We start from the raw sequence: 22,711 nt of genomic DNA, 5'->3' as shown, positions 1-22,711 counted from the left end.
ATCAAGCGCTACAAAGAAACTGGCTCACATGAGGACCGCCCCAGGAAAGGAAGACCAAGAGTCACCTCAGGATAAGTTAATCCGAGTTGCCAGCCTCAGAAATCGCAGGTTAACAGCAGCTCAGATTAGAGACCAGGTCAATGCCACACAGAGTTCTAGCAGCAGACACATTTCTGCAACAACTGTTAAGAGGAGACTTTGTGCAGCAGGCCTTCATGGTAAAATAGCTGCTAGGAAACCACTGCTAAGGACAGGCAACAAGCAAAAGAGACTTGTTTGGGCTAAAGAACACAAGGAATGGACATTAGACCAGTGGAAATCTGTGCTTTGGTCTGATGAGTCCAAATTTGAGATCTTTGGTTCCAACCACCGTGTCTTTGTGCGACGCAGAAAAGGTGAACGGATGGACTCTACATGCCTGGTTCCCACCGTGAAGCATGGAGGAGGAGGTGTGATGGTGTGGGGGTGCTTTGCTGGTGATACTGTTGGGGATTTATTCAAAATTGAAGGCATACTAAACCAGCATGGCTACCACAGCATCATGCAGCGGCATGCTATTCCATCCGGTTTGAGTTTAGTTGGACCATCATTTATTTTTCAAAAGGACAATGACCCCAAACACACCTCCAGGCTGTGTAAGGAGAGTGATGGGGTGCTACGCCAGATGACCTGGCCTCCACAGTCACCAGACCTGAACCCAATAGAGATGGTTTGGGGTGAGCTGGACTGCAGAGTGAAGGCAAAAAGGCCAACAAGTGCTAAGCATCTCTGGGAACTCCTTCAAGTTTGTTGGAAGACCATTTCCGGTGACTACCTCTTGAAGCTCATCAAGAGAATGCCAAGAGTGTGCAAAGCAGTCATCAAAGCAAAGGGTGGCTACTTTGAAGAACCTAGAATATAAGACATATTTTCAGTTGTTTCACACTTTTTTTGTTAAGTATATAATTCCACATGTGTTAATTCATAGTTTTGATGCCTTCAGTGTGAATGTACAATTTTCAAAGTCATGAAAATACAGAAAAATATTTAAATGAGAAGGTGTGTCCAAACTTTTGGTCTGTACTGTACATGTAGTCATATAGAGGCATACAAGGGTACAGCAAAAGTTTTCTGAAACTCTGTAAATCACAAACTGGAGCCATAATACAGCTATGTGTATAAGCTCCAAAGTGTTTAAGAATCTACTGCTAAATTACTCACTGCGCCATTCCCCAGAATCTGTAATAGCTTATATCTAAATTAGGGATTTGGAAATAATGTCACCCAGAACTAAAATTTTACGTTTTGATGGGGTAACACAGCATTTACCCACCTTTTTTTGCACTTTTGTAGAATTTTAAGGGTCAATGATATTTCACGCAGATGCACTATGTTCTTTGCATGCAATTTTTCTGCTTCTTTAGTATTTTTTAAATTCATAAAATGTATTCCATTGAACCAATGCACAGTAAAAGGTATTATACCAGATGCTATTTTCTGTAGAAAGAGTTCCTAGATAAAAAAAATACAACTGCAAACAAAAAACATTACATTTTTGGTCGATTTTTTTATTTTATATTGGCCTCTGCACAATCTGGTGTACAAGCTTACAAGTTTCCAAGATATATAGGATCTAGATAATGGGGCTAGCAAGGAAAACTTTACCATGCAATGATACAATGCAACATATTGTTTCTCACATATTTAGGCTACATTCCCACAAAGCATATTTGCTGCAGACACCCGGCAGTGACAGCTACAGCTGTATACATCGCTGTAGATATCATTGTGAAAAATGTGCAGGGGACGCCACTCATTTGACCCTTTGCATGGAAAAAGGGTGAAACTTGCACATAGATTCACAGTATACATAGACATACTGTGGTTCCCAAACCTTTGCTAGCATTGTAAAACACAGAGGAAAATCCACTGTGTTTTTGAACCATGGAAACTCTGCCTCAGTATTAGTAATAATGTAACTCTTATATGTTTGAGGATGGTAAAAATACATTTAGACCTTTTGGCCATGTATATTAAAGGGATTGTCCACCACTTGGGCAACCCCTTCTCGATCCCTATGTTTCCCCCTTGTAAAATAATAACACCTATACTCACCTCTGGTGCTGGCGCTGTTCACATGATCCCTGCAGCCAATCAACGCTGGCTTAACGCTCCCTGACTTCGGACAAATCACATACATCCGGAGGAAGTGAGAGCTGTTGCTTTCTCGCTTCCAAGGATAAATCTGATACGTCCGATGGTAGGGAGAGTGAAGCCAGCGCTAATTGGCTGCCGAGATCACGTGACATAACATTGTCACTCAATCCCTGGGAAAGCCAATGCTGATACCGCTGGAACAGCGTTGGCACCAGAGCTGAGTATAGGTGTCCGAGTGGAGGACAATCCATTTCAACTTGAAAAAGCACTGTTCAGTTTCATCTATTTCTCAAATAATCTGTTATGTACGTTTTTTTCTCTTAGTGGACAATGCAGTAGAGCACGCTCACCAAGGGCTGTTCTATCACCAAGGGCAGTGTTGTATAGCTGGATCTCGAATATTTGTAGAAGAACCGATTTATGAAGAATTTGTGCGCAGAAGTGTTGAAAAAGCGAAAAAACGCGTTTTAGGAGATCCCCTCTTACCTTCAACACAGCAAGGTCCACAGGTAAAACTTCACAATTATATAATGGCTATGAGGAGTAGATTGAGCCAATAAGTAAATTATTCATAAACTGGGTGATTATAACAATCTTCTTGACATTTGTTATTTTGTAGTTCATAAATGGCTCATTGAGATGAGCAAATTATATGTACATGTGCTATTGGTTTGCACTGTCCACACATGGATCCATTATAGCCTGTTTTCCCATGCACTTTGCCGATTTTCCACTTGGACCAATGATCTGTATGGAAAAATTGCAGCATGCACTATTCTGATCCGATTTATAGAGCAGATTAGTGCATGTAAACAGCAAATGAGGACACGGAGCAATTTGCGACATGAGTGGCCTAAATTTTAGCACAACTTTCTAAACCCAGTCTTAATCTAGGGATATTATCTTCCTGAACTTGACAAACTCTTATATTTTTCCAATCTATGTGTTATTACACATCATTATAGTGATAGAAAGAATGTCCCAGTGTAATAACATTTTTTCACTGTCAAGTGTCCCACATTGTTTCCCAGTACGTCTAGAATTATTTGTTATGTACCTTAATAAAGGAGTGCTGAGCATAATCATACCATAGGATATTTTAATTATACATTGAATTAAGAGCTGATTTATTAATGCTATGTGAATTTGCCAGGTTCCCAGGCTTTCTATGCTTAGAGATCAAAATGTGGAAGAAAATAACTAGTCTAGCTCTTGGCAAGACTCCAAGGTGTTGTTTTCAGCCCTTGGCCTAGAATACGATTAACCATACTGGTTGAACTGCTATCAAGTTAAATTCTGATGGGCACATCCTTTACAAAAAAAGATAAGAAGCCTATATCTTCACAGAAAGAGATTACGCAGAAGAACTTTGAGCTTTTTGTTGATGAGATTGTGACAACCAGCCAGGCAATCTACCGTATAGTAATGCTCTTTTTTTGGCCCACTTTCCAATACATGTCTACAAAGACAATCATTTTCAACAGAAAAAGATCTAAAGCCTAAAGTAGCATGTGAATTGTGCACACGTAAGATTTTTAGTTCCCAGATACATAAGACTTATGTTAAGATGTGAAAACTAATCTGGGTGTTTGGTGTTAATATTTCTGTATAGGATTATGTCACACTATTGACTCAAGTTTCATACAGAAAGCAAGGATTTTATAGCTGTTATGTAAAATGAAGTGTTAGGAAATAAATATATTAAAGGGGTTTTCCCACGAACAAAGTACATTTTAATCAATATATCTTGGAATAATAATAAGTTCCACAATTGGATGTGTTTAAATAAAATGTTCCTGTGCTGAGATAATCTTATAAATGTGCCCCTGCTGTGTACTGTGTAATGGCTGTGTCTGACCGTGCAGGAACACTCAGCAGCTATTAATCTTTTACAGCAGTGGTCCCCAACCTTTTTTGCACCAGGGACCGGCTTGAAGCAAGATCATTTTTCCATGGCCCAGCAAGGAGGGGGTGGGGTGGGCGGGGCTTTGGTCATATGGGGGCGGGGTAATGGAGGGATTTGGAGTTTAGTGCATACTTATCATATAGTGTAGACCAGGTCCCCGCCAGGAGCTATGCCAGGAGCCCCACATAATGTGCTGTGCCAGGAGCCGCATCACTGAGGCCCCATCACGCCCTGCAGCAGGACAGGGCAGCTGTCCTGACAGCTGCTGTTCAGCTGCATTTACTTCATCCCAGGGGCGGACACAGACTGTAGTGGGCCCCTGTGCAAGAAATTTTTGGGGGCCCCCCCCGCCCTTCATAAGGCAACAAAGTTATGTAAACATAACCCCCCCATGTGCATCTCTCACCCCCCCATGTGCAGCTCACCCCCGTGCATCTCTCATCCCCCTCCGTGCATCTCTCATCCCCCTCCGTGCATCTCTCATCCACCCCCCGTGCATCTCTCATCCCCTCCGTGCATCTCTCATCCCCCCCGTGCATCTCTCACCCCCCCGTGCATCTCTCATCCACCCCCCGTGCATCTCTCATCCCCCCGTGCATCTCTCACCCCCCCGTGCATCTCTCATCCACCCCCCCGTGCATCTCTCATCCCCCCCGTGCATCTCTCATCCACCCCCCGTGCATCTCTCATTCCCCCGTGCATCTCTCATCCCCCCCGTGCATCTCTCACCCCCCCGTGCATCTCTCATCTCTCCCCTCCCTCCCATGTGCATCTCTCATCTCTCCCCTCCCCCCATGTGCATCTCTCATCTCTCCCCTCCCCCCATGTGCATCTCTCATCTCTCCCCTCCCCCCATGTGGATCTCTCATCTCTCCCCTCCCCCATGTGCATCTCTCATCTCTCCCCTCCCCCCCATGTGGATCTCTCATCTCTCCCCTCCCCCATGTGCATCTCTCATCTCTCCCCTCCCCCATGTGGATCTCTCATCTCTCCCCTCCCCCCCATGTGCATCTCTCATCTCTCCCCTCCCCCCCATGTGGATCTCTCATCTCTCCCCTCCCCATGTGCATCTCTCATCTCTCCCCTCCCCCCATGTGCATCTCCCATTCCCCCCACGTGGATCTCTCATCTCTCCCCTCCCCCATGTGCATCTCTCATCTCTCCCCTCCCCCCATGTGCATCTCTCATCTCTCCCCTCCCCCCATGTGCATCTCCCATTCCCCCCACTCCTAGTTAATTGTATTTAAAAAAAAATAAAACTTGTTATACTTACCCCCATGCGATCCCTGCAGAATCCTGGCGCTCGTCCAAATCGCTGACACCAGGTTCTCCTGACTTCCGGCCATGTGACGGCGCCGTCACATGACCGGAAGTCAGGGGAATCATGAAGGTGCTGCCGCAGCAGCGCAGCGCTAAGATGTCCCGGACCCGGCGCTTAGCATGCGGCCGGGGGCCCCATGAGGAGAGAGACGCACAAGAGGGGGGCTCCGAGGGGGCTCCTACAGGCCGGGCCCCATACTGGAGTCAGGGCAGTCATGCGCTGATGGTGGCCCTGCTGGAGGCTGGAGGGGCCCCCTCTCCCCGCGGACCGGCTGAAAAACCCAAACGGCCCGGTCCTGGTCCGCGGACCGGCGGTTGGGGACCTCTGTTTTACAGGACCATTTACAGTTTCTCATCTTACAGAATTGTAATGTATCCGTAAAAATCAGCTGTTATACTGATGGTGTGTTTTTTTTCTCACACCCATCCGATTTTACAGTCATATACTGCAATTGTTTTTCTCACGTTGAATACAGCTGAGAGAAAATACTCAGATCTCCACTGCCTCATTGAATAACATTGTTCTGAGTACAATCCCTTTTTTTATCGGATTGCACTCATCGATTTATACGCTCGTGTGAGCGTACCCTCAAAGCTTATGCTTGATCATTATCCTGGGAAGACAGATGTACCATATACAGTGGGTATGGAAAGTATTCAGACCCCTTTAAATTTTTTACTCTTTGTTTCATTGCAGCCATTTGGTAAATTCTAAAAAATTCATTTATTTTCTCATTAAAGTACACTCTGCACCCCATCTTGACTGAAAAAAAACAGAAATGTAGAGATTTTTGCAAATTTATTAAAAAAGAAAAACTGAAATATCACATGGTCACATGTTTCAATGAAACAAAAAGTGAAAAATTTAAAGGGGTCTGAATACTTTCCGCACCCACTGTAAATTTACCTTCCCTTATGGGTCATAAAAAAGGCATATAGGGACTGCATGCATCTTTGAGTTATCACAAGGGTGATATCAGCTGGGAAAGACATATCCTTCAAATGGGTTTATCATGATCAAAAAATAGGTACTCAGATACTTGTATACTTTTAATACAAGAAAAACAGATAGTACTCACCCTCTCCACTTCTAATATTGTCTCACTGCCGCTAATCTAGACTACTTTTTACTGTCTGCAGTGGTGATGTCACCACTATAGTGAATCTCACTGTTGCATCCAATCACTTAGCTCAATCATTCATGACATTGACTGCTCGACTCATTGATTGGCTGAAGCAGTGATAGCGACTGTTGTCCTGATGTCACCATGGCAGACAGTTACAATACCGGATCGGTAGAGAGAGCTGGACCTGGGGAACATGAGTACTGTCTTTGTTGTTTCAGAGGTGTACAAGAATTTGTACACATATTTTTTGATCATTAATAACCCTTTTATCAGTGAAGCTGTGGTCTAAAATTAGTTCAAAATCTTAAAGGTGTTAGGGCACCATATGTAAGGATATCCAGTTTATCCAATATCAATGAACTTTTCTTTCTACCGTAAGACACATTCAAATCTAGTTTTGAAATATCTGCCTAGGGTTCAGTCTAGGGAATCCAGGCGTCAGTATCTTTAGAAGTCCACCTATGGGTAGCTGTCCTGTATAATGGTATTTGAACATCATATTTGAAATATTTTATTTCTACAGACATGTTGATAATGAAACACTAGACAACCGATATATTATGACTAATTTTCTGCTGTCAATTAGTATGCAATAGTGTAGTATTTCATTCTCATTAATTACATTGTGAAGCTACAGTCAGACAACACAAGTCCAGATAAAGTTTGTAAGGAATTGGCTACCGATGACACGTATGATTGAAGAAAGGCACAAGGACTACTAATTTCTTCCAGTGGGTAATTTCACATGTATTTCATTCAAGTGTAAAGCTTTTATAGCTATTCTCATTATCTTGGGTCTAGATTCTGCATAATGGAGTTTGGCTCAAGTTTCAAGTTAATCAAGTTAAAAAAAGGGAAAAAAGGAAATGTGAGATTGTGATGAAAAAGAATTATATGCTCTGTTAACTTTTGTGCTAAGCTGGCATGAATGTCATCACCGTAGGTATTGTGTTATTCTGAAGCAAATGTCATGCTCAGGACTCCTGCATTTAATACAATCTTTTGGCAATTACTTAAATAATTGTGTATGTGATATTGTAATCACATGCTCAGATTCCACAACAAAACAGATTTTTTAAAGTAACATCCATTTTTCATAATTCCACATTTCAGATTGATCAGGAACAATATGACCGAATTCTTTCATTAATTGAAAGTGGAAAGAAGGAAGGAGCAAAACTGGAATGTGGAGGTGGCCCATGGGGCGATAAAGGGTTCTTCATCCAACCTACTGTCTTCTCAGATGTTAAGGATCACATGCGCATTGCCAAAGAAGAGGTATGTTCATCAGTAAATTAGGTGAATCTGTTTATGCTTTCTACATGTTATTCAAACACCAGGACAATTATTTGTTTCCACGATTTCTTGACTTACCTATTACCTACTGAAATAATAATTTGAAGTTCTACTGGAGGTTCAAGAAGTGCAAAGCAGAAAAAGCCCTGTTCTAGATGGGACCCACATCTGTCAGGTACTTATGGCATATCCTGCTGATAGGCCATAAATGTCAAACAGGAATACCCATTAACTGGCATATCATTATAATATTAAAATGTGCAGAATTCTAATGGGACCTCCATTGACCTGATAAACAGTCATACTCATATGTTACAGAATAAATAGTCATTACATAATTTTTTTTTTTTTTTGCTAGTATTCAAAGGTTTTGTTTATGTAAAGCTATTCTTTACTATATTTTATCTATGTAATCATATTATTATTATTTATTATTATTATTATTATTATTATTATTATAGCACCATTTATTCCATGGCTCTTTATATATCTTCTACTTTTCATTGTATATGAACTGTTGAGAGAAAAACAACATAATGATCCCCAAAGGAGAGTCAACCAGTTTTCCTAGATGCAAAATCTGCATAATTACTATCGTTATGGATGTTAAGAGAGATACATATTTTTGGATAGTTTCCTTGTTATCCTCTAAAAGTTTTCTATACCACTCATGCTTCTTGCTGATATATAAATATATCAAATCAATATTTTATGTCAATAGATATTTGGGCCTGTACAGCAAATTATGAAGTTCACAAATATTGATGACGTACTTAAGAGGGCAAACAACACCACATATGGACTGGCGGCAGGTGTTTTCACCAAAGACCTTGACAAAGCAATGACTGTTTCTGCCGCTCTTCAAGCTGGAACTGTCTGGTAAGTAAGATTCTAAATGCACCTACTATAAATTTGTATATTACTAGGAAAGCAAATTTGGAAGTATGTGTATGGTGTTAAGATAAAATTCAGTTGTGAAGAATATTGAAGATATAATCCCATGTCAATCATTGTGCCCTGTTTGGGGGGATATTATAGAGCTTTACAGTGTAATTGGAAACTTCTGAAGCTAAAGAAGAAGGGAGGGGGCTGAGGGACAGTGAGTGACAAAACCCCCACCTTTTGCTGTGGAGCTGCCACACGAAAACCCCAGCCATGCGGCATGTCCTTTGTGTCAGACAAGTATAATTCAATACCAAATTATGGGAGTATGATACATCCCAGCGATACACCAAATAGATTTTTGGAATCACACAAACAGGAGGAATGTCACCCTAGCTTTCAGCACAGTCTAGCGCATAGGGATGGGTAGATACATGGCACAGCCTTTCGCAAACCCCTAGGGCCACAGTGTTTGGTCTCCCCGCATAGCAGGGGCCTGTCTGGATCCAATGACACCAGAACCAGCTCCCTAGGACCATCCATTAAAGAAGCATAGCTCATTTTATTTTTTGGAGTTTGTAGCTGAGAGAGACCAGGGGTGGAGATTTAGGTCCAGCCAGGGGGCAAGAGGGGGAATAATCCAGAGGGCTTAAGAGCTCCAGAAGCTATAGCCCAGTGTCTTTTTCCCTGGGAGGTGTCGTGACGACACATCTTGTGGGAGAAGTCCTGCAACAAAGGGGACCACAAGTCTCCCATGTAAAAGCCTCTCCCCCGCAAGCCAGGCCTTCCATCTGACTGGTAACTGACTCTCAATAACTGCTTATATCTTTTGTACCTCTGCTATTGTGTTTGCATCTGTGACCATTATGTATGTATAACCCTTATGTATATAGTGTATTGTCTAGTGTGCCTTTAAGGTGATTAAATATATAATTTAACCTTGGGCTGCTCTTTTATCTCGATCCATAAACTCTCACATCCGTTGTTCGGTCCCACGAGCACTCTACCGGGGCTGTTTCCTGGCCCAATATAATCCCCCGGTTCACTAGCGGAATTATATTTAATAGGAACTGGTGGCAGCTCTACAAAGTTGACAAGGTTCTGCTTTACTGGGGCTAGTGAAGGTACCTCTCAGACTGTCAGGGGCGTGAGCGAGTGTGGTTCCACGTCAGTGACTGAGTGGGCCACCTTTTCTCACTCCTGGTGCCTTTCTGTACACGTGTGGACAGGGTGTGTCTGTGTAGAACGGTACCAATCTGACCTTATGCATCCCCGAGGGTGTGTGGAAAGTCACATTGGTGCAAAGGGCAGATCTGTATCACGTGATCTGTCTGACATAATTGTGACGTCAGGTGGGTGGCGAGATGTGGATCCTTCACATGTGATGGCAGCAGTGGGATTCTGTGGGATCTCTCTGGTGCAATTCATCACAAGTGGTGGCAGCAGTGGGATTCTGCGGGATCCCTCTAGTGCCATTCATCACAGCAATCAATTCCTTGTAGGTGGCTCTGCACAACAACATTGTCACATCTCCTCTGGGACCAGCTTCTGTGATGTCTGATCCTTTCATCAAGTACCATAGCATTCATTCTGCTAGCGGTGCTGGTGACTGTGGAGATTTCAGGACCAGAAGCTCTGGGCGGCCCATGCTCCATCCAGTCACTGAGACTATTGTAGTTGTGACCTTTAGCGCCATCCAGTCTGGCTGTATGGAATGTGTGCTGTCCAGTTGGATTAATCAGCTCCCTGCTTTGGCCAAAAGGACAACACCATACCTAAAGCTCCTATGTTACTGCTGGGAGCTGCCAGATATAGTTTGGTTGCCTGGTTTACATCCCAAGATGTCAACTCTTTTGTTCTTATGCTTTTCCCTGTTAAAAACCTAACCCTGATCTCTGAGATTTTGTACCTTGACTGCCCCCTGGTTCTGACATAGGTACACTATCACTCCTGCCAGCCTGCATCATCGGCCAGTAGCTGACTCCGTGGCCCAAACCCAGGGACTCCTGTGTAAGATGAGATTCCTTTATAGGGGTGAAGGGATGAAGGCCAGGGCATCCCCTGAGGTTTGGAAACAGAGTGACTTGTGCCACATTTGTCTGAGGTAGCAATTTTTAGAGCTGCAATGCGAAGCACTGACAGACCTCAATTATAAATATGCTATACAATAGGTATTGGATAAGATGGCAGTGAGCAAAGCCTTGACATTAAAGCATAGGAGTAAGTAACTCACAGTAACATGTGAACTTGTGGTGTGTAAGGCTCTGTTCACACTACCAATAAATAATATACTGTATGTTAATGCGATATTTGGTTTAAAAAATATATTACCAGAACCTTTAATTGTTCTGTATGTCCTTTATCTGAAGCAAAAGAATGAAAAGTAACAGTTACAAAAATAATGAAAAGAATTCATATCAATTAATAAAACTGAATCAGAGTTAGCACAATGTGCCCTGACTTTAGAGGTTTCTGGATACTTTTTAGATTTTTTTTTCAACCCTTTGCTGTTATGAGATTTTACATGGTTAAGGAAGGGTGGTTAAAATGAATCCATCGAAAAACAATAGATTTCCTACCAAGAAATAATTTCCTACAGGAAATCCTTGATTTAGCCAACTCCGCTCATCTATGAGGACAGATAGAAGTCTTTTAGGTGTGCACAGGACAGTGAGCTATACATGGGCAAGCAGGCTACAATTTCATTCCAGGCTTGGCTTCTAATGTTACATTTCAGCATCTGCTAAAATAATCAATCCATATTCAGTCCATAATATATGTCAAGAAGGTTATCAAAGACAAGAATTCTGCCAAAAGCAGTGTCAGTCTTTCATGAATGCATAAGCGGCCTACCTTATTGATTGGGAATGGGTGAGGGAAAAATGTACATCTAACACTAGTTTGTAGGTACTAGGTCAGGTAAGATCTGAAGCAGTTAATGAGTTCTTGTCCACACTTGTACAAGTGCCATACCGCTTTGACTGACTATGCAAAGAAGAGCATGCACAGATGACCAGGGACAGGGCATGGCTGGATTGGGAGGGAGAGGAAGCATTAGTAAGGGGAAAAGAAAGCTGGTAAAGAAGTCAACAAGAAGGGCCTGTGAAAATAGCATAGGAGACTTGGAGAAAAGGGAAGGCTACAAGGAAGAAAAGATTTATGCCTCACACACACCATCTCCAGGACCTGAAAGCACACTGCCCACCTTCCCTATTGGTTTACTTTGGATGGAGGGGGGAAGTCTTCATGGGTTTATTTTGTAGACATTACCAACCAGAAGTATAGAGATTTTGATAAGAAATTATTAACTGGAGCTCCTATAGGAGGTATAATTATCCAGCCTTAAAGGGGTTTTCCACTACTTGGACAAACTTTTCTTAAGTGAAGCAGAGCCCAAAAGAAAATAAAAACAGCTTATACTCACCTCCTGGACTGGTGTCATTCCAGTGATGTTGGTGCCATATTATTATGTCACGTGAGTGCTGCAGACAATCCGTGACCGCTAATGGGCTGCAATGCTCACGATTTGCCTGGATGTCTGAATTTCATCTGAGGAAAGTCTGAGCAAATATGCACATAAGCAGCCACTGATTGACTGCAGCACTCTCATGACATAACACAATTCAAGAGGGGAGTATAATTTGTTTTTTGTTTTGAATCGGGTCTTGTTTAATTTAAAGTGGTTCTCTGAAAATGTGATAAAATGGCACCCGTGATATAATTCAAACAGCAGCCTAACCTAGTGATGTGTCAAGACAAGCTGTAGAATGAACGCACGCAGCTCCCAAGACCTGTGTCTCAAGTGACGGAAGAGCCAAATCACACATGACTTCAGTCAGCTGAGAGCAAGGTTGTAATATGTGAAGAATTATATCTTCTCCTTGCTAAGCACTATGGAAGGTTATCTCTAATTTCATCCTCCTCAACTTTTATTCATATTCCCCTTCTGCATAGTCAATTTCTGTACGCTTCTAGAAAGCTGTCTGACTGATGAAGGAGGAGGGGTGATGAGCTTCATCACCACATCCAGCTCAGCTAATTGATTTCCCTGTGTGCTAATGGACAACTACTGTAAAAATGAACTTTTTGGGGGAGGAGCCATTTCAAATTAATGGATTTGGTCTTTTCAGTTTCATGCCTGTTTTAGGAAATTCTTGAATTCCCCAACAATTTTAGAGCTTCTTTTTTCATAACTATGTGCTATGCTGTTCCTCCGTTATTTCATCTAGAAATTAGTTTTTTTTTGTTACATGATATGACACTATTAGCCATGACTGGACAGTGTTAGGGTGCATTCAGACATCCGTTCAAATCGGTCCAAGATTGGACCGCAATGCATGGACTGGCCGCGGGTCTCCTGACCCAAGCATGACAGCTTCATGTATTTCTATGAAACTGTCACGCTTGAGTTGGGAGACCCATGGCCAGTCCGTACATTGTGGTCCAATCTCAGACCGATTTGCACGGATATCTGAATGCACCCTTAGACTGTGTTTGGACACACCCCATTGGTAACACTCTAACACTCAACTGTCAGCTTATTCCTAAATTTCCAGGAGGAATAACAGAGGAATGACATAACATAAAGTGTCAAGAGAAGATGTTCCAGAATTGTTACATTATGGAGAACACAATTATTTCCTAAAAAGACATGTTGTAGGTATCTACTGTAGGATGATTTGTACCTACAGTCAGTATAATGTATAGGTATGCAATTGATAGCTGCCTACATTTTCAAGTTCTACCTAAAAAAAACATTGGTTTTGTATATACTAATTTTTCTTGTAGTTTTATTTGACATTATGAGGTGGGAACCTACATGAACCTGTATAGCTTGTTTAATTAGTTTGAAGCAGCCAAGAAATTTGAACTTTGATCATAACTTTAGGGCTAAACAACAACTTGTGTTGCCCGACACCAAACATCTCACGAGACCAATCTTGCTGCGGACTGATTATTTTAGAGCTGTGATTTGGCTGTAAAAAAAAAGAAACAGATTGCGTATAACAGTCAGATCTGTCTTACACTGAAGTCCACGGAGCAAAACCTTGTGTCGTAGTGTCATTAGGTTGTGGGTCACAGGGTCTTCAAGAGAATGCCAAGAGTGTGCAAAGCAGTCATCAAAGCAAAAGGTGGCTACTTTGAAGAACCTAGAATATAAGACATATTTTCAGTTGTTTCACACTTTTTTGTTAAGTATATAATTCCACATGTGTTAATTCATAGTTTTGATGCCTTCAGTGTGAATGTACCATTTTCAAAGTCATGAAAATACAGAAAAATATTTAAATGAGAAGGTGTGTCCAAACTTTTGGTCTGTACTGTATGTCATGCAACAAAGTTACTGTGTAGCCTTAGTCTAAAACTAGTGATATCTTATTTTTTGTATAAATTTCATTTTTCATTAACATAAAGTCATTACAACATAGCATTCATGATATATTGCATGTACTGGGAACCCAGAGATGAAATAGGTTGCAAAATTCAAATTGAGCTGCACTCTTCATGCAAGTTAGGCCGGTTTTACACTTTTTACGCAAGTTAGGCCAGCTTCTCAGTAATATACTGACTTAACTAACAGCCTCATATATGCTGCTAATTAGCATTAGAAGACCCATGTACAGTCTGGAAAATTTGGGTTCATTGATGTGAAAGTGTGTAGCCGGCCTTACACTTTCAAGTTACACTCCAAGTTAAGTCAGAAGAGTTAATAAAATTGCTGTCTTTACTTTTATTTGGCTACTATCGAGATCTGGGAACCTGAATTGTTTGCTTGATGCTAATGTTAGAAGGTCACATATTTTCCCAGAGTCATAAGAGTTGATTGAAGCTGCCAACAGATAGCTGCGAGGTTAAACATTGATATCACCAGGTCTCCCTGCAATTTTCAACCTTCATTAAAATACCGTGATAGCAGCCAATTATACCCTTCTAATATAAAACCTACCTTATACTATCCCCCGGTGTCATTCATCAGCTCACTGCTGGTCTTCCTACACCCATCTTATTACATGGTAGAGAATTCCTAATTGTCCGGGCCGTCCTCTGGGTTAAGAATTTTGTATTATGCTGACTTTTACTAAAAATTATGAAGCAAAGTTACACTCTTGACTGCATAAAATGCTTTTGATATTAATAGACACTATTTTAATTTTGTTTTTATCTAAATGGTGCATATTAAATATTCTGTGCTGATTCATTTGTTAATATTGGTAAAAAACAGAAAAATCTGCACTAGATAAAAATGGCCATATGTCTAGAATCGTACGGCAGATTTAATAAAAAATGGATTACTCAGGTGAACAGCAGGAACAAAACAGGAGCAAAAAGCGGCCACTTTTTACCTATTGATAGGTCTTCTTTAAATACATGCATTTTGGCAAAATGCCCTCTTGTCATAAGGCTTTTTTTTTCTTTTTTTAATTTAGGACCACGTAACTTCTACAGCCCCTGTGTATCAGAATTGAAGTCAAATCTGTCATTGAGGTTATCTGATCTGTAGGTCTGTAACATTTATCTCTCTTTTTCTGAGTGATCTTCTAAGCACTCTGGTCATAATGGAGCTTAGAAGAACCTTTGGGAGAGTGGAATTATAGGTTTTAGACTTTGCCTTCAGATGAGCTCATGGACAGATCTCACTTTTAACTCATTCTTCAAATGGCTATGTACTGAGATAAACAGAGGTTTTATAAGTCAAAAGGACCAACAAGTTTAATGAAACCAGTAAAAATGTGGAACCTCCTATCAAGTTTTATGAAGAAATTACATAGCACAGAATTTTGGACCAAAAATCACATGATGTTAAAAGTTGGACATTTACTATAAACTTGGCATCTACTCATCTTAACTATTGAGTTATACTCCCACAGGCCCCAAAGACCATTCCACTGGATAGGCCATGTGCGGCCGTTAATGTTTAGTATAGGATGTATGTTTTGTGAGTTAGGTGATCTACTAGGTTAGGTACAAGTCTAGCCTACCCTTAGGCCACATTCACTTGTTCAGTATTTGGTGAGTTTTTTACCTCATTATTTTTAAGCCAAAACCAGGAGTGGGTGATAAATACAGAAGTGGTGACGTGTTTCTTTATACTTTTCCTCTGATTGTTCCACTCCTGGTTTTGGCTTACAAATACTGATGTAAAAAACTGACCAAATACTGAACCTGCGAATGTGGTCTTAGAGGAAGGATCATGTACCAGTCTATCTTTTTTTTTCTAAATATAGTGTTTGATGTCCAGTCCAAATCCTTATCAAACAGGGAATACAAATCCAGAAAGGAAATGTTATTAAAATATCTGTTCTACGTTAACATGAAACTCATTTATCAGAAGAAAGATTCTTAATTAAATGCACAATGAGATGTTTTCGCCCCTTGACAATTCATGGCTGTCATATGATACAGTATGGCAGAACTTCAGAGAAGAAGACGATTAAAGATGGTTTTGAAGGTTGGCAATATCAGATATCTGAAACATAGCTAACCTATTCCTAGATAATTTCACAAACTGATTAAATAAAAATCTGAAGTATACAGTATTATGTTGATTCACAATGCTTGGAATGTAGCTCATTTATATTGACAAGGGTTTAAATTACCCACCCCAACCACTTTACTCCATGCTATCAATTGGTCCTTAAACACCAATCCTGGGTATCATGTCTGTGGACTGTTAACATATTGTGAAAATCACCCATAGACAAGTAGGCATGTTTTTATAGGGATGTATATGTATTATATATACTTAGCCCCTTTTTGCCCAACCACTCAGCCATATACCAAAGATTATCTTTAAATGGCTGTCAAATTGACTTTTTTTGTGATGCTTTGAACACAGAAGTCGACTCTATGAGAAAAACTTATCATTGTAGGGTGCCCAGAGAAAAATCAATGTGTGCCCTGCCCATCCTATTTTTCTGTTCCCCAATGTTTTTTTCTGAGGATAGGGTCACAACTTTAATGGATCTGGTCTCTAGCTGAAAAAGTTGAAATGGATTTATATAGTAGACATCCTCTTTTAAGCAGAATTCAGATGGCTGTGCGAAAACCTGGGCTAGTCACTTGTGAAAATTGCAGGGAAGCCGCTCACATTCAGTTATAGGGGCACACATGTAGGAATTACTCTACTGGGAGCGGAGGCTGTAATCACTCCCCAGCAGTTGGATAAGCATGTTCGCTCTGCTGCACATCTAGGAAGGTGGGCTGTCAATCAATGTGACAGGAAGTGATTACAGCTGCTGCTCGCAGTATATCGCTCTGTACACCCCCCTATAGTTAAAAGTGAGCTGCTTCCAGGAGCAGAAAAATAATTCATGTGAATACAAAAGTCAAATTTATTGAAATACCCTAACTCCATTAAAAAATGCTAAAAAAAAAGCCATGCAAAAAATGGATACATATGAAACTTACGCGTTTTGGACCAGTACTAGTCCTTATTCATACGACCTATGAAAATGATGTTGAGTAGAGATATGCTAAATACTTGTGCTTTTATTTTACAGGATAAATTGCTATAGTGCTATGTCCCCTCAGTGCCCATTTGGAGGGTTTAAGATGTCTGGAAATGGTCGTGAAATGTAAGTTATTAATTTATGATTTATAGACTGAGTAAATTGTGGTAGCTAACATTCTGAACCCTATTGAGAGATGCGTTGGAATTTATATTAGTCACCAACAAGCGCTATAATCGCAAAACCGAAAGCCACTTGATTTCATAATGGTTTTAGACATTTCAAGCCACAGTTGTACAATATCATTTAGTTTTTAAAGGCTTTCTAAACTGTAACCCTTTCACTACCCAGTGATTTTCCGTTTTTTCGTTTTTTCCTCCCCTTTTTCCAAGAGCCATTACTCATTTATTTTTCTGACCATATAGCCAAATGAGGGCTTGTTTTTGAGAGACTAGTTGTACTTTTGAACGACACCATTCCCTTTACCATATAATGTACTAGAAAACAGGAAAAATAATTCCAAGTGCATTGAAATTGCAAAAAAAAGTGCAATTCCACAATTGTTTTTTTATTTTTTTTATTTACCATGCTCATTATATGTTAGAACTGACCTGGCAATACGATTCTCCAGGTCAGTATGAATATACATGTATTTGTAAAAAAAATGTTGTTTTTGTCGCCATTTTCTGAGACCCATAACATTTAAATTTTTCGAGATATGGGGCTGTGTCAGGGCTCATTTTTTGCGCCCTGAGCTGACGTTTTTATTGATATCTATTATGGGGAAGATAAGTTGTTATGATCGCCTCTTATTGCATTTTATTGCAATATTGCGGTGGCCAAAAAAATGCAATTCTGGCGTTTTGATTTTTATTCTCATTACTCCATTAACCGATTAATTTATTTTATATTCTGATAGCTCAGACATTTCTGAACACAGCGATACCAAATATGTGTATTCTCTTTTTATTATTATTATTATTATTATTATTTTTAATTGGGTAAAAGGTGAGGATTTGAACTTTTGTGGGGGGGTTACATTTTTAAAAATTTTTCTTTTACTTTTTACTGTTTTCAATAGTCCTCTAAAGAGACTTGCAGCTGTTATCATTCAATCACTTGTGCCATTAGAGGCACATGATAACTGATTAAATCGACTCTCAATTGCAAGGAAAGATGTGGGCACAGCGAATGAGCCTAAACTAAAGGCAGGGACACAACCTTTGAGGTACATGTACACCAACAGTGGTGAAGGGGTTAACAGTATAGTCACTTCTGTATAGTTTACATGTAAAGATAATCTACAAAAATACATTACATTCATTACCTTTAACTAATCCTAGTTTTACAGCCTATATTAGGGTATGTGCACACGTTAAGTATTTGGTGCAAAAAATTTTGCGCCATTTTTGCATCTCTTGGCAGGAAAAACATTTTTGACGTGCGTTTTTGGCGCAGATTTTTCCCCACTCATTAGCATGGGTGAAATCTGCAGCAACAACTGTGAAAGAATTAACATGGCGCAGACTTAAGTCTGCACCAAATCTGGAAGTCATAAATAAGCAACATGCGCATGAGACTTCAGGATTCTCATTCACTCTACTGGAATCAGGAAACCCTTCAGGTTTTGTGACAAATCTGCACAGAATAAAGAGCTACAAATCTGCAACATGTGCACAGGCCCTAGTCCACAGTTGATTTCAGTATTCTAATGATGTCAGCAGACAGATACATCCTTAGCAGCTCAGTTGACGTTCTATAAGAAGGTGGGACAATCATTTCTCCTATTTAGTGCCAACAGGAGAATCCAATCTTTTATTCATTTTTAATAGTACATATTTTTTTAAGATCTATTCATACATTTTTCACTAATGAAAAAATATATATCAGAATCAGAAATAATATAGCAAAGTGACAACTACACAGGCTGATGATTCTTATGATGTGCTCTTTTCCATTATAATGATAATTGACCAATTAGTATGAGGAAGATCATATATAAAATTAGCATGCATCATTGACCTTGATTGAGTCTGTTGCCATAAAAATTACTGCTAAAGGATTGTCCATTTTCAGGTCAAATTAGCCCTTATCTGGTAGTGCTTTAAAATAAAATAATAAGCATTACATGCATGTTGAGGCCTCTGCTACTCTAGCACCTTATTTCCACCTCTCATTCCTTCCAATCCTTATATACAAGACTGCAACTAATCACTGGCCTCAGCTGTCCTGTGTGGTCTAAATTGGCATGACCACTGAGGCTAATGATTGTCAGCAGCTGTCCCGTCTTGTAGACTGAACATCACCGCTGGAGACCTGCAAACAAACATAGAAACGTAGAAACATAGAAAAGTAGAGTTGGAGGGGACCTCCAGGGTCATCTCGTCCAATCTCCTGCTCAATGCAGGATTCACTAAATCATCTCAGACAGATGTCTGTCCAGCCTCTGTTTGAAGTCTTTCATTGAAGGGGAACTCACCACCTCTCACATCAGCCTGTTCCACTCGTTAATCACCCTCGCTGTCAAAATTTTTTTTCTAATATCTAATCTGTGTCTTCTCCCTTTCAGTTTCATCCCATTGCTTTTAGTCTTTCTTTGTGCAAATGAGAATAAAGCTGATCCCTCTACAGTGTGACAGCCCTTCGGATATTTGTAGACAGCTATTAAGTCTTCACTCAAGCTAAACATTCCCAAATCCTCTAATCATTTTCATAGGACATTGTTTGCAAACCTGTCACCATTCTGGTCTCTCTTCTCTGAACTTTCTCCACTTTCTTTATGTCTTTTGTAAAATGTGGTGCCCAAAACTAGACACAGTATTCCAGATGAGGTCTCACCAAACAGGAGTAGAGGGGGATAATTACTTCACGTGATCTAGACTGTATGCTTCTGTTAATGCAACCCAAAATTGTATTTGACTTTTTTGCTGCTGCATCACCCTGTTGATTCATGTTCAGTCTGTGATCTATTAGTATACCCAAGTCTTTTTCACCTGTGCTGTTGTTTAGCCCTATTCCTCCCATTCTGTATATGCTTTTTTCATTTTTTTGCCCAGATGTAGAACTTTGCATTTCTCCCTGTTAAAAAAACATTGTGTTAGTTGCTGCCCACAGTTCCAATTTGTTTAGAATCCTCTCTCTCTCTTCTCTAGTAATAGATATCCCTTCTAGCTTTGTATCATCAGCAAATTTAATCAGTTTACCCTCAATTCTTTCATCTAAATAATTGATAAAGATGTTGAACAACACAGGGCCCAAACACTGGCGAGAAGACAAAGGTTGATAAGCAGGGGCTTCTACCAGTCAGAAATGTTGTTATTTGAAAGCATCATGAGCCCATGGGGCTATTTGGCCTGAAAACTAACAACCACTTTGACGCTCAGAGAGACATTTACAAGATGTTGCTGCTTTCCTTTTGGCTCCTGCGAGAACCAGACGACAGTGAAATACCTTGCCCTGCAGGATTGAGCTCTCTTCTCACTAGAAGCAAACATTGCTCTGATAAAAACATATTTCTGTATGTAGGGGCAAATTGGAACCAGCCATATAACTGGGAATATTTTTTATTCTAGGGGAGAATATGGCCTTCATGATTACACTGAAGTGAAAACAATTACCATGAAGATCCCACAGAAGAACTCTTAAAGATGTGAAGCACCATTTCCCCAACAGTTGTTTAAGCATCAATAATGTGTTCTTGTAAAATAACATCTTAAATGCCAGACTTTTCTGGTGCATATGAATAAGAAAAAAACTACCATTACCATGCTTATATGATGATCATTAGTTGTCTTTTGTTTCATGTAGGTTACTTTTACCTAGAAATTAGGGTGCTGTTCTATGTTAAAATGACATTGTATGAATCAACATGGCATAATGCTATAATGAATTTTGTAGGTCTTGGAAAATTATGCAATTTCCAGTAGATATTAGTGAAAGATAGTGGTATTTCCCACAAAAATATAATACTTTGCTGTATGTATCTGACAACTCAACTGGATTCTGAACAACAATAAAAAATGCTTTTGTTTTTGGATTAATATTATTAGTTTTTTCCTATTTATTTATTTGCAGTGTGAACACATTATTGGGAGTATTATATAAAATAAAAAAATAAATTTAAAGGGGGTTTTCCAGGTTATGTGACTCTATGTGACTGCAGAGTTTTGAATCCTCACATTGTGCACAGCTCGTGCTGCCATTATTCTCCAGTGCCGTCGGCAGTCACATGACCACAAGTATGTGATATGCATAGTTCCGTCCACATTCCAACTAGACATGCGTGGCGTTGCTCAATTCACTTGTATTGAGCGACACCGTACGCGTCACATGACCGCCCAGGACCGGAGAATCCTGACAGCGTGAGCTGTGCACAATCTAAGCACTCGCACGTCTGCAATCACATAGAGTAACGCCTAATTGGACAAATTATGGAACCATATTATTTCAGAAAGTTCTCTGCCATTTCAGTTTAGACTTCTATACAGGTACAATATATTTAGCAGAATAAGTGACAATCTTGTACGATTGAGTCTGGATTATCATCGTTTGCAGATAGATTTATACCATTTTTTATGTGGAAAAATTATCAGGCTAGGTAAAACGCTATCATGTACTACAACTGGTTTGTTTCATATACCCTACTAGAGAATTTTGAATTATCAGAGGGGAAGCGGATCTTCAATTAGGGGATCTATGTGATTGATTCATTAAAACTGGCATTTCATACGCCAGTCTTAATGAAGGGATTGCTGTAGTATGATGCTCCAAATTCATTGAGATGCTCCGATTTGTACACTTATAACGTGCATGCGGGACTCACCTTCAGCATCCTGTGTCTGTGTAGGATGTGTCTGACACTGTAATGTCAAATTTCACAAATTACAAGGCCACTGCTTTTTACATTGGGTTTCACAAGTTGCCTGGTGATCTTCAGTGACATCATCACCACCCAAGGTATTTTAAGAAGATTTAGACACTCATGTGTATCTGACTATTGAAGAAGCCTTGTGATTGGGAGTTTGCCACCATCAAGTAATCTCTGCTACAATCACTTCTGCAAACTCCTGTGATTCTACAATCTGCATCTACTTCCTGGCATAGACTGGCTGATTACCCCTTCATCTGCTGTAAGCATAACAAACTAATATCTAACCTTGCTCACACTTCAAACACTCCAGCGTCAGAATGTATCTTCTCTATAAACAAGGTTGCCTCTTTGTCTCTGCTGCCAACAGTTATCACTTTTTTGTTGATTTGTAAAGGAAAGGAGGAGCTGCCAACATGTCCCTTGAAGATTTATAGTAATATAATGCATTGCCTTGGTTTATATATTGTTTTATCTAGTTTGTGGCCTGCAGCACTTAGCTAACCAGTGGACAGGGTTAACTATTGGTGCCAGCCCATGGTGATAGGAGTTAAGTGGGCATAGGAAATTCAGTTTCCTGTTTGAGAGGCAGTTAGTGGAGAGTACTGAAAAGAGAAGGGCCTATGGTCCAGTAGACCAGCAATGAAAAAGATGTTGTGTCTGAAGAAGGGAGACCATACTGAAATAGCAAATTGTAGAGTGAACAAGTATTAAGTGGCTGAAGGAT

The 22,711-nt window shown here is 40.2% G+C and overlaps 1 protein-coding gene across 1 annotated transcript in view; it reads left to right on the top strand.

Moving 5' to 3' along the window:
• The window catches only part of ALDH1A1 (aldehyde dehydrogenase 1 family member A1), a 37,376-nt gene extending 16,217 nt beyond the window's left edge, over positions 1–21,159 (top strand). Inside the window, exons 9-13 of the mRNA XM_073670511.1 lie at positions 2,461–2,645; positions 7,603–7,767; positions 8,507–8,664; positions 17,169–17,243; positions 20,690–21,159. Of these exons, the coding sequence (XP_073526612.1) occupies positions 2,461–2,645; positions 7,603–7,767; positions 8,507–8,664; positions 17,169–17,243; positions 20,690–20,762 (656 nt within the window). The 3' untranslated portion in view covers positions 20,763–21,159. The remainder of the gene's footprint in view (positions 1–2,460; positions 2,646–7,602; positions 7,768–8,506; positions 8,665–17,168; positions 17,244–20,689) is intronic.
• Positions 21,160–22,711: the final 1,552 nt, after the last annotated feature.

The sequence above is a fragment of the Phyllobates terribilis genome, unplaced genomic scaffold (assembly GCF_046119375.1).
Source record: "Phyllobates terribilis strain yellow unplaced genomic scaffold, ASM4611937v1 Scaffold_1__5_contigs__length_1240528914, whole genome shotgun sequence".
NCBI classification, from domain to species: Eukaryota; Metazoa; Chordata; class Amphibia; order Anura; family Dendrobatidae; genus Phyllobates; species Phyllobates terribilis.
The sequence above is the reverse complement of the archived record's forward strand: the minus strand, read 5'-3'. Positions and strand labels throughout refer to the sequence as shown.